Genomic DNA, 13,024 nt, shown 5'->3' on the forward strand with positions numbered 1-13,024 from the left:
GGGTTCAGTAGAGGGTACGGTCAGAAGTCACACTTCTTTACACTGGCAAACTTTATGTCTTTTGGGAAGTGATGTATATGGTCAAGAGCCATGCCTCTAGAAAACTTTGTGAAATACAGATGTAAAATTCCATCAGGTAAGGGCCCTCCCTTCCAAGAAAGGACATCACAAACCTCAGGGAGTGGCACCTCTCAGCTCTGAGCATGTACGGCATCAGGTTAGGCACTGGATTGATCTTACTTATAAACTGATCTCTGTCAGACATCGCTAATGAAGCCTACACTGCCATAGTCCATTTACTTTACTTTCTACGTTGGTGTCATCCTTTTTGTTGTTAGCTGAGTTTGAGCTGCAAAACATTGTGATTTGGCTATTAAACAGGCTAGGGAAAATAAGCATGCCATACCTTCTGCACAATGGTTGTGGCCAGCTCTTCTATGAGGTCCTCCTTGTGTTCCTGCAAGTAACAAGCTTCATTCTGCTTGTCCTGCATGAAAATGGATATCTGTATTTGCTAAAATCACATAAAAACAGCCTTCCCACAGAAAATGTATAGATTTGGAAATGGGTAATATGCCCTATTGGCATTGTGGGAAGGAACTTACAGGCACTTCAAGTGCATATCACCTTCTGAAATGCAATGTGCATCTTGGATACCAGTTAATAAAACCCATGCCCAACCCTTTAGATATATCATGAGATAGTCACTACTTTTTCATGTTTTTATCTACTTGGTTTGTACCACTACCCATATTAAAAGAAGCATGATTCTCTTATGTAAATTAACACATTTTTTTGGAAAGTGTTACCAGGCTGTCACTGTAGGTCTCTGCCTTAGAAATAGCTTCTTCCACTGCTTCCTCGGCAACACGTAAGGCCACAGCAAGGGTATCCATCATGCTGTGTCCTAGATGAAGAATAAGATAAAACCACCATGTACTTTATCTATTCACATTTTGCATAATGACCTGCAAAATTCAAACTCATATTCTGGACACACATTCAAATCTTATATTTTTCATGAAAAAGTTATTTCCTCAATCCATAATTACGCACAGTAAAATGAAAAACTTCAGACAGAGAAATCTGTTGCAATCTCTAAGTTTCTTCTTTAATGTAAATCTTAGATACAATAAAACATTTAGTATTTTTATGTTGCTTATTTTAGACTGTAGCAAAATAGTTTGGAGGGAATAATTGAAAGGAATTTTGTAAAGTTCTTATAAGCAGGAACAACAAAATATAAGAAAGAGAATGAAAAAAATATATGAGCATAGGAAAAGAAATGGGAAAGAAGTAACAAAAACTGAACATTAAGAAAATCACACTAGAAATGGCATGTAGTAGGTGTAATGCTGAAGAAAGATATCACAGCATGGTAAGACTTCTAGTGTCTTGCTGAATGGTTCAGCCAAAATATTGTTGGATCTGTGGACAAGACTTACCAGCACTCTAAGCTACTTGTCCAGTAATTGAAAGTGTAAGGACTGCTTTTTAATCAGAGTTTTTAGCAGCATACCTTCTGTCTGTTGGTAGAATGTAGAGTCACTGCCACAAATGCTTCCTTCATTCTCAAAGCTTCCTTCATACAAACTTTCTTCTGCTAAAAAGAAAGACAGAATCATGTGTTATTGTAAGAAGTACCCATTAACAACAGAGGCATTATTAGATTAGAATATTTACTCAAGATATGGTGGAATTGCACACACAATGAGGGATAACTGGAAAATTCCTCCTAGCTGTTGCTGTTGGATAAAGAATGACTGCATCACCTTTCGTACAAAACATGACTGCTTTTATATCAAAGACCTCTCATTCATTTTGAATGGAAAACCTATTACTACAGTAAAAAAAGAGATGAAGATGCTACTAGGCATAAAACTTACATGGTAGAAGTTAAATACTGAGAATCTGCTTTTACTATGACATTTGGGGTAGAAATAGATTCTACATGTTAAAGGGCAATGCTGTATAAACAAGACAAAACCCAGAGATGCATACTAGTATTTATCTTCAAAGGGAACAAAAGGTTTACGTAACAGTCACACCAGAGAGTAGAAGAAAGTTAGCAATGACATTTAGACTCCAAGGCCTTCCTTAGAAAGGTCTCACCCAGAGCGCACATGCCACTGCAACTCATCACTGCATCGTTCACACTTCCATTCAAGCACCCATTCACTGAGACTACGGTTTAAATAAAAGCAATACATCATAAGAAACTTTGGAAGCATCCACTGCCACAGTTTTTACCTCCATTGTCCCTCTTCTGCCCTAACTGAAACAGATTTGCTTGTCCTCATACATATTTGTTCTCAGTCGTTAAGGAATCTTTTCAAGAAATATGAACTTGATAATGAAAAAGGAAAAAGACTCATAAAGGACGATTTAGTGAATAGGTCGCTTCACCCTAGAAGCTTTTATGTCAATTTTCATAATAAACACCTAAAATTTCCACTCAGGACTAGAAAGTCTACATACCATCCTATGTATTTTCAGGAAAAAACAAAGTAAAGACTATAGAAAAATTACAGTCTCTGTACAAATTTTGAAAGAATTACAATAGTAAATTATCTGGTCCAATAAATCCAGTGAAATGTAAATATTCAGCTAGATGTGTTTTAAGTATTTTCTGAAGTTGCCAGTATGACACCAAGCTCTACTTCTTCAATTCCATTTTCTATCTCCAGTCACTCTTCTTATGGGGTGGGGCATTAGAACAGCATAGTTAGGGGAGAATTATGCCTTCACTTAAAAGGTTGATGTCAATACTTTATCAGTATCTTTTACCTATTTACAAACATCGATACAAAAATAAAACGTACCCAGTTTCAGATCCTTAAGCATGCAAAACTCTAAGTACGGAAATCTCAATTTTCGCCAACCCGGATACTGAATGTATCTCATGTTAATCAAATTTTGCTTCAAACACCATAGAAATATGCCTATGGTCAAATGTTGAAAGCAAAATTATTTTCTCACTCATTGACTACTCAGAACTGTGATAAATGTTGGGACACAAGCTAGAATACAAACTGCCATTTACTTTATAGACAGTTCTTCTGTATCAGTGACATAATTACAATTAAACATTGTAATTGAATAATTGAATTTGAATTCTTAAATAGCTCTCTAGACACTTCATCCTTTTCTTTCTCCACTGAGATATTTCTTTTGCAAAAAAGAAAACTGTGTTAAAAAAATCTCTCTTGAAATAGTCTCAGAATTTCCATTGTCTCAGCTTGTGTGTTAAAGTAGATAAGAATAAATCTTATAAGAAATCAAGACAGCTGTTCTTACCTATCGCATCAGGACAAACTCCACTCTCCAGTCTATGCTTCTTGTACAAGTTCTTCAGGACCTTGGCACTTCCAAAGCACTTAAAGCGGCTTTTGACATTATTATAATACCAATCCAGAGACTGGGTCCTTAGGAGCCTAAAACAGAAAGATAAACCACACATTTGGAATGATTCTACAACAAATGAATGTGGAAAAAAAAATATTTTAGACCTCAGATCACAAACCTATTAATTCCTGAATACTTCTTTATTGTTTGTACTTTGCAAGTGTCTGGTATACGAAGGCAAGAAAAAACCCAACAGGTTAAGTGGTAAGTAAATATCTTCTTCACATTACTCAAGAGTTTATTTGGTTTTTGGTACTATCAGACAAGGTGATCTCCCCTTTTACATTATAATGCTCACACTACTACCTCTTGTAAAATACAAACAAGCCTTGGAACAGCACAGGACTTAAAAATAGCCTTCATTTACACAGATTTACAGATAATGTAAGAACACAAGCCCATCAGTGTGCCGTAAACCCCCTCCATTTACATAAAAATACATCACTGCTCTTATTTGTGGAAAACATTAGAGTAGACAAAGCCTAATCAGAAGACCTCAAAGCAGAATGAGCTGCAGTTTGGTTTCTCACTTTTCACAGGAAGCATCACTGACAACAATAATTCGTCTTAACGGATTTGTCCCCAGAGCTCAGATACTTTATAAAACTGCGAGATCCGGCAAGCTCTGTATTTTTTCCAGTGTGGCATGTGGCAACTTGCTTCACCTGTTCCTTCAGCAGTGCATGGAGAGAACCTGTGCCATATTCCCAGGCAACAGCCACCTCAGGTGACTGCAGGGTAATCCACCGCAGACCTGTACATTTCCTACTGAGGGTGTCACTGGGGCTGGATCCTAGGGTTCCACCTATAAATTCAAGCTGATTTATTCTTAACAGCAGATTTGTGAGAACAAAAGGCTAATGTCAGTGTTCAGTGTCAATATATGAACTCCAAAGAAATGATGTTGCCATCAGGAGTGCTGGACCCTCAGCATTTCCAGACTTGAACATACTTAGATGATTTAACTCCACTTTTTAAACCTGGGGCCACGTGTGAAAAACAAAATAGAATGACAGTCTCACTGTCACCTTTAAATTTTCCTTCAGGGACTCTGGATTGTTCTTTGTGAATTGCAAGGCAAGTGACAATGCATGATTTTTGTTTTGCCACCTACTGACAGACTGGCAATGTAGCTCTTACTCAGCACCATACCTCAGGAGATAGTAACAAACAAACAAACGTGCTGAGCCTGGGGGTTCAACTATGTCTTTCCGGTCGGAATCCAGACGTTTTAAGTTTCAGTATACTGATAAAAAGGAACACCCACTTCATGAGAAGCAGAACATCATGATATAGTCCACTTGTCTGTCATCACTGGAAAGTGCTTAGAAGCAAACACTAGCAGTGGGAAATTAAAAATCAATGAAGCCTATCGTATTCAAACTGTGAACCCTTAAAGTTACATTAGCTGCTCTACAGAAGACAACTGAAGAAAAAGCACATAATGGAACAGAAGCCTATTTTTTCTGCATTCTGTCTCAGCAAGTAGATGCAGAAGAGATATTTACAGAGAATGTAAGAATAATAGCCCTTTAATATCTATTTGCACCATAATATCCCAAGCCTAATTATGGATCCCAGGAGGCTGATTAGTTCCAATATTCACCACTATACAAATATCACTAACATGTGACAAGGGCAAAAATCCTTTTGTGGTTTTTTTTTGAAAACGTCCTTACGTGTGGTGCACAGATGTACACAAGCACAAGCAGTGGGAAGGATGCCTTGGTCTGTCTGTGAAGTATAGGGTTTCTGAATTCCCATAATGCTGCCACCAAGACATTTGTTATGATGCCTGTTCAAGACCTGACCCACTGACTACTGCTTCACTGCTGGCAAAGTGATGAATCTGAATGGAGGAACATTTCTCTCCCAAACCTGTAACTCTTTGGCGTTTTGAGAACCTGCCTTCTTTATAGGCAGGAAGCACTTGCTCTCATGTAAACTGCATCAGAATACTATGTCTTCCGCTTGCTGAATTTTACTCACTTTTGTCCACTGAGTTCCTACAGAGTCTGACAGGGTAAGATTTCAGTCAATAGCACAGTCACAATCATTATGAAGGATAAAACTGCATGACTGGGTTGGAACTGGCTTAGCAGGAGGTACTGACCAGAAGGGATGCTCTTCTGCCCAGTGAATGCAGCATTCTACAAGCTGTCCACAGAAAAGTATTGCAGCACCATCACCACTGGGGGACTCACAGCACTGGGAGTCCTCAAATACATTGTTTTAGGGCTTTGAAGATCCCTACTAACTCCCTCAGCATGTTTACCAAGTAACCTCAGCTACACTACCTCAAAACGCTAAACTTGTCATCTTGGAAGCCAAGTAGACACAGTTCTTAATATTCAGACTGAGTGACAAGATAAAATAGAGTCACCTGTCTTTGGACAATCTGTGTGAATTAAGACAGCCAGTTATGAATGCTGACCTGGCAGCTTGGGAAAACAAAAGATGTGATTCACTGCAAGCTTGTTTCCTCATCTTTTTCCCTGTGTCATCAAGTTTTTCTGGGTTTCAGAAATACTTTTTGTATAAAAGCAGAAAGCTAACAGAACTGATTTCTTGATGAGGTGAGAATGCTTTGCAACTAAAACAGGTTTTTTATTAGTAATGATAACATATTCCATATGTGGACTTTGGAAGAGTCAAAAGGATAGAGATTATACATCTCAAAGCAACCATGAAAGGAGATGCTTTCCTCTTCGTAGTAGTTAATCTGGTGTAAACACAAGGATTTTCTTCTTTCTTTTTTTTTTTTTTCAGATTTCCTTGTTGCTGTGGGATTAACACTTTGTTAGTAATCTAATCATCTCATGCTTCCCTCTTATGAGCTGGAGAGCTACCAACAACTCCAAATCTATGCCTAGGTCCTGAACATGTTTTATAACAGATTACAATGCCTCCTCTAAAGCTTTTCAGCCTCTTAACTTTCAAGTAAGTTACAATGTCCCTGCTGATTCCTCCCATGGAGAAAGGATTTGGAGAAGAGAGAACTTCTCTTATAGATACTAAAATAAAGGACTCACCCAAAAGAGGAATAAGAGCATTTTCAACTCATTTCAAAATCCTTTAATGTTGGCCTATATTTTAAAGCTGTTTTCTGCAAAAGCAGTCCATGAGTCCAGAATATTGAAAGACTCTGACAGTGCTAGCATTAAATTGTTGGAATGAAACTTCCCTTATTAGCTTTAAATGAAAGTGTACAAGTTCTGTCCGTGAAATGGAAGTTCACACTTAAAGGATATTATTTGTCTGCATTTTAAAGAAGCAGGACTGGTTGAAGCCATTTCTCGCTCTTTCTGTGCCACAAAGACTGCTATGTCTTTATTGCTAAATAGCTGTAAACACTAAGGACATTATTTATGTTACATAATATTGCCATGGATTTGAGTTGCATTTTGATGTGCTTTTGGCAGAAGACAATACTGTGATTTTAAAATTCTGTCCTACTAGAAAGTGTGAAAGCCAGGAAGATGCATTTGATTTAACATAAAACTTGAACAAGTATTCTAAAGCCTCTGTCCTTTTCTAAGTGCCACAATGTGTTTGTCTTAATCAAGCAGCACCATGAGAAGGGATAAGCCCACTATAATCTTTACAACTGGTCTTCGGTACACTTTTCACCCGAAACACCCAAATAGTAAAGTTCTAGCATTTTCTGAAGAAAAAAGTACACCAGCTGTGTTGGGGAGTGGAGACATGAACCGTTTCCCTCATTATTAGTGATGACCAGAAGATTATCACATGAAACACATCACTCACACAGTACTCAAAACATAAGAGATTCTTTAGTGACTGATTTACCACTTTAATTCTTTTTTCTTCTAAAAAGTTGAGAGGCTTTACTTGGCCTAAAGGCAATATGAAGCTTCTGCAAGAACTTTTCTCTAAAATATAGTACCAATTTAATACTTATGACTTTAATCTGTATTCATAATACAAGCTGGACTATGAAGAAGTGTTTTATAACAACATTTTTCCATTTTTCATTTTCCATGGACTTTGAGAGACGTTTCCCCCCACAAGACAAACTTGTCACTTACTGAGCTGCAGTCTAGTTTTTGTAAGTCAGGAGGTGCTTCCTGAAGTCGAACAAATGCTTACATTATTTGTCATCGTGAACACATAATCACTTGGATTTTTCCTGCTACTGACTTTCACTGGATAAGGAAGCCTCCTTTTTCAGCTTTTCATACCTATGTTAACATTTCTTCCATAGTTTTGTGCTGACACTCAGGCCAGTAAACTATTCTAGTCCCTCAATTGCCATCCTGTGCTTCTCCTGCTGTGCCCATGACCTACTGCAACATCCAGCCTCAGGGCAGTCAAGATCTGCATTCAGCAATTGATTCGTTTCACTTAGGAATGGAGCTGCTTTACAATTCTTGGACCTTTTTACTTTTGCAGATGTGACAATTTTTAAAAATTAAGAAAATTTAAAAGGCCAATCAAAACCATCTCTGAAATATGGGACTATGCACAGGTCAGAACTGCTGCTCTGGGGGGGAGGCTCTGAACTTAAAGAGGAGGGAGGCACATCAAACTTAAGAAAAATTAGAAATGCAAATTGTCAGTGGAAAAGCAACATCAATGTTTAGTTTTCACTCTTTGAAAGTACTTCCTAGGCTCCTTGAACTGCCTAGAGGCTCAGCCAGGAGTGAAGTGATGGAGGGGTGGGAGCCAGGAGAAGACTGACTACTGAGCTCTGTCAGAGCTGGGCACCGGTGGGAAGGACTCCCCCAGAGCAGACCTGCTTAGCCAAATGCTGGGCTGGAGACAGAGCCATGCTGCAGTTAAACATTCTTGCCTTTAACCCTGATGCTTCCTCACGGATGGGTGAGTGGTGCTGCGGGACTGACATCCTGGAAGCCTTGGCCCCTCCTGGGGAGTTGCACATCCATCTCCCTCAGGCTGCATTAGTGCCATGTTTTGAATCAGTGCTTGGGAAACTCCAGCTAATACAGACTAGGCTGTGACAGGCATGCTGCCTGTCACAGCCCCCCCAATACGGGCTCTCTGCTGGCACTGACTTACACGCAATATGAAGCTCAAGGCCTTTGTTTCCATTTCCCAGCACAAAGTGGCCTCAACCTGGTGCCCAGAGAAACAATTAAGATTTAACCTGTCACTTCTTATTTATTACTTTTGGGGTAAAAGTTCTTCAAACTCAACATCCTGAACTATTATTTCTCTGCCAATAGCATATTTGCGTTTTCTTTTTGGGCTGATGTTTCAGAGCTTGTAATGTACTGCTCATTATAAACTGTTGAATTAAAGGTTTTCAGTTTCTTTCCATTTCAGTGAAATCAAACCTACTTCCAAGTTCACCTTCATTCCCTTCAGGATGAATCATTATAGCACAAAATCACTACACACATGAATATCCTGCCAATGCTCAGTTCTCTGAAAATCAGACTTAAAAACCCCATATATATTGAGAAAGTTCAGCACCCTGAAGCCCTGAACAGGAACTCTGACCAAGCTCATGTCATTTCAAGAGGCGGCTTCCCTAACTGTTTCGCATCTATTCCGTGTCTATGAAAGGCAGTTGTTCAAAAACAAACAACAGCTCCTAATCATTTATCCCAGCAGACGATTGCTAACTCGTTGTTAAAGCCTTCCCAAGCTTTAAGTTTAAATCCAATTTATTTTCCTCTTGATGGCATTCTACAGGTTGCCTATCTCTCAAGAAGTGCTGTTCCAGAAAACTTCTTCCTCCAAGTATCCACAGCAGAGGGCTGCACACGGATTACACTGTGACAGGTCAAAGCACAGCACACTGACCCACGCAGGTGTGTCCCAGGAAAGGCCACAGCAGGGCACGGTGAATACACTGCTCTGCAGTCAGCAAAATCCAGGTAACATCAGAGGGGAGACTGTCTCGAGTCAAAGCATCTACCCCAGAAAGAAAACTGTCTACCCCACTGAAAACATCATGTTTCTTTCTCCCAAGTGGAACAAAACAACTGTCCATGTCCCTCCCAGTGAAATCATGACTTTCCTGTGCCAGCAGAAATGAACTTGGCCCAGTAACTGCACTGCAGGCAACAGTAGGTTAATTATTCAGAGAGCTCAACCAACAGGATGGTACTACATAGGGCACTTCCTAAAAAAACACATCCTCCTAACCATTCACTGAGAAGTTCACTGCTCCAGTTTGGATTTTTAAATTTCAACATGGAGCAACATACAAGAAATGACAAATTAAGGTTAGCAGAGAGGAAACAAAGATTTGTTTGTTTACAAAAGATAGCAGTATATGCAACCCTCAAATTTCCTTATTGTCTCCTTTACCTTCAAAATCAGAAGTCAAGAAGTTGGATCAGAGAAACAAAGTTGGTTTTACACAGAAAACCTATATATACTTCATGAATGGAAAAAAGACCAAAACTTGTAACAAGTTCACCTAATCCTGGTTATTGAGAGTAGAATCAAAATCTTTACCACCCTGGCCCTTTAAACCAAGTCTCAGTGCCTTTCCAAAGAGACATGACAAGGATTGCTCACAGCAGCATGTGCAAAAGTACAGGAATCGCTGTGTTATGAAGCAGGCCACAGGAAGTGATTACTGGTTCATAAAAATAAGATAATGAGCCATACTAGCTCTAATAAAAGGCTCACCTAGCCTCATACTCTGTGTCTGGCCACTGGAAATGACATGGAAGAGATGACAGGAAAGCTCCAAGTGAACAGAGACTCTGTCTTCAGCACACTCAGCACTTGTCAGTTGACATTACACCAAACCAGTCTCAAAAGACACATATGGATGGACTTACATTCCATAAATTTGGCTATACTTCATCTCAATCTAGGCATAGTTCTGGCTCACTCAAAGCTCTCTGACAATTAGAGTCTGCAGCTACTTGCCATATAGAGATGCTTCACTTTTCCTCACTTTAACATCTATGTTTTAATTCTCTGGATGCCCCATACATGCCCTGACATGAGATGCTGCAACAAAGCTCTGTAACACCAGCATGCAAAACTCGGAAAAAAGCTTTAGTGAAAATACAGGCATTGTAGAAAGGCTGAGGAAAACCAGCAAGTAATGTGCTGGTTTCAAAATGAGTTATGGTTCGTGTAGAGTCACATTTTCCTCTACCAGGTAATATTTCAAAAGTCACTAAAAAAGGAGAAATATCTTAAATATACGGTATGCGAAATTCACTAAAAACCCTTTCTCCATTCACAGACATTTCTCTGTGCCATATGTTTTTGACTCATATGCCCAGTGGTAGACTGATCTAATCTAATCTATGTTAAAATAAACCATGAGATTGCTGATCCTTAAACACGTAATTCAATTATTGGACAGTAATCAGTATGTAAAAATCTGGAGTCGAGCATGTGCCTCTAACAGCCTTTCTGAAAACTAGAATGGAGAAGATACAGTGCCCCTCTTCTAAGAAAATCACAGACTTAGCCCATGTTTTATTAAATAAAAGAAAAAAAGAGAAAGATTAATTGCAATTTGTAATCTCTGTGCTAGTCTTTCTTTCCTCCAGTAAGAAAACAGACACAAGAGTAGAACACGTCAGCCTTTAACTGAGCTATTTTGCCCTGTATTTTCCCTGTGAGACTTTATGTCAGGACCCCCTGACTCACAAATAAATGTGTATTTGACAGATCAACATGACCTGCTGCTCCCAGAAAGAGTGTTTTGTTTTAGGGTAACCCAAGTGAAATATGGATTTTGCAGCAGTTATTAAAGTCAATTTTTAAAAAGAAGAGGGTTTTCAAACCCAGTGCTTCATTGTAATTTAGCTGACTATAAACTCCAGGGGTGACAGCATGATTGTGGAGAGTTAACAGCAGTTAAAGCAGTGACCGAAGAAGGGGCAGGACCTCTCTTCAGGCATCTACCAGCAGTAAAAGATGTAAGAGGCCACATCCAATACAGCTCCTGACATTATCTCAGCATGAGCTAATAAAATTTTGCCATAACAACATGCTTAGAAGGATGTTTGCCATGTCTTACAGTCATTAGTGAATATTCTTTCTCCATTTTTGCTTTGTAAAGTGAGCCTCATTTAACTGATGCTTATTTATTCAGAGTTGACTTGTGAACCATAAAGTTCAAAAGGCTGCATTGCAGGGGAGCTTGCAGAGAGCTTGCAGTACAAGTTACTGCTGCTTTCAAGATACCATGGCAGAGCCCTATGCCATAAAAGAAATGGGATCACGTTGGTGTTCCCCTTGCCCCCAAACATTATGAGCTATACCTCTATCACTCCCAGCAGATATACAGGCAGCCTGTTCTTAATGACTGCTGAAGCTGCAGAGCTCCCCAGACACGCACCGATGTTTTCCTATCTTAATGTTGAAAGGTTTTCCTAACATTTAAGCTGAACCTTCCTTGTTTCTATTTAAACAAGACAGTTTAAGATGTTTGCTCTTTTCGTTTTTCCTTTTTTTTAAAAGGCTAACAAATCCCAGATCATCCCAGATCGTGTTTTCTAGTCATCTAATCATTCCCACTGTTTTTTCCCTGGGATGAGTAAGAAAATATCTAAGTGGTCTATATGGCTCTGTAAGCACAGACCCAGAATGGATAAGCTGAGGCTGCACCAGCACTCTTTCATGAAAGCCAAATGTAACTGTGGGGATGTGACTTAGCACAGCGCAGTCCCTGTGGATGACATCCTGCACTGAGAGCACCAGACATGCCACACTGATCCTGAATCTGGGCTATACAGTGCTGTGAGTCACACATCCCTCAAAGTCTTGCTGACACTTGCACGATAGAAACTGCCAACTCTTTAGAAAGAACGAGCCGGTCAAACTAAGTGTAGGCTATTTTCATTCCATCTTTTCTTTAAACTGACAATTACATGGATGCCACTTTCATAAATGAGGTTAAAAGTGTCTCTCATTGGCACTCAGATGTTACACCTTGTTATTGATCAGCAAATAGCTCTGCCACATCAGAGAACCATGAAGCCTGTCATTCACAAGGAGCCTTATGGTCATATCCATAACACTACCAACTCCACCTGCACAAAAAGCCCAGTTCTATTCATTTGACTCTTGCTTTCACTTCTGGGTTGGTGTGCAATGAGCCCCAGATGTTACTGCAGCTACTGCAGATCATTCAGTGGCCAAAATTGGTCTGTAGTCCTCATCACCACAGGTGTAAATGGAAGGAGAGAACTTGCCCCCTTCTTTTCTCAGCCCTTCTACATTTTTCATTCAGTGCCTGGAAATTCCTTCCTCATCACACTGCCAAGTATTTCCCTCTTAAGCCTTTCATTAAAATGCAGATCTTTACACAGCTCATTAATACTACCTGTCAACCCAGATGAAAATTAAGTAAGTAACCACTGGATATTTGAAACTGAATGGAAACAAGTCCAAATCCCTCTGTAAAAGCTGCAATGCGTGGATATTGCAGAAATAAAACATTCCATGTGTTCGCTTCAAAGTGCTTTTTGTGAGGATACATTCCTGACATTTGTATATGATCCAAGGAATTTATTTCATGACGCAAAAATCATAAAAATCAAAAATATTAGCTCTGAAACAAATATTTCCCCTGTAAGTAATTTCCCCCAGAAATTTCATGTAAAATTTTCTTTTTTTTTCCATCTTAATTTGCAATAAAATGCATTTTCAA

At 39.2% G+C, this 13,024-nt stretch overlaps 1 protein-coding gene across 7 annotated transcripts in view; it reads right to left on the reverse strand.

Annotated features, from left to right (window-relative positions):
• MYRIP (myosin VIIA and Rab interacting protein) overlaps positions 1-13,024 on the reverse strand; it is a 213,203-nt gene that overhangs the window by 50,773 nt on the left and 149,406 nt on the right. For 4 of the 7 annotated variants that reach the window (XM_032106142.1, XM_032106158.1, XM_032106114.1 and 1 more), the window contains exons 4-7: positions 3,298-3,434; positions 1,520-1,603; positions 810-907; positions 407-487 (exon numbers count right to left, since the gene is read on the reverse strand). In XM_032106142.1, the coding sequence (XP_031962033.1) occupies positions 407-487; positions 810-907; positions 1,520-1,603; positions 3,298-3,434 (400 nt within the window). The remainder of the gene's footprint in view (positions 1-406; positions 488-809; positions 908-1,519; positions 1,604-3,297; positions 3,435-13,024) is intronic. The other 3 variants (XM_032106168.1, XM_032106149.1, XM_032106123.1) reach the window with 1 other exon arrangement.

The sequence above is a fragment of the Corvus moneduloides genome, chromosome 1 (assembly GCF_009650955.1).
Source record: "Corvus moneduloides isolate bCorMon1 chromosome 1, bCorMon1.pri, whole genome shotgun sequence".
NCBI classification, from domain to species: Eukaryota; Metazoa; Chordata; class Aves; order Passeriformes; family Corvidae; genus Corvus; species Corvus moneduloides.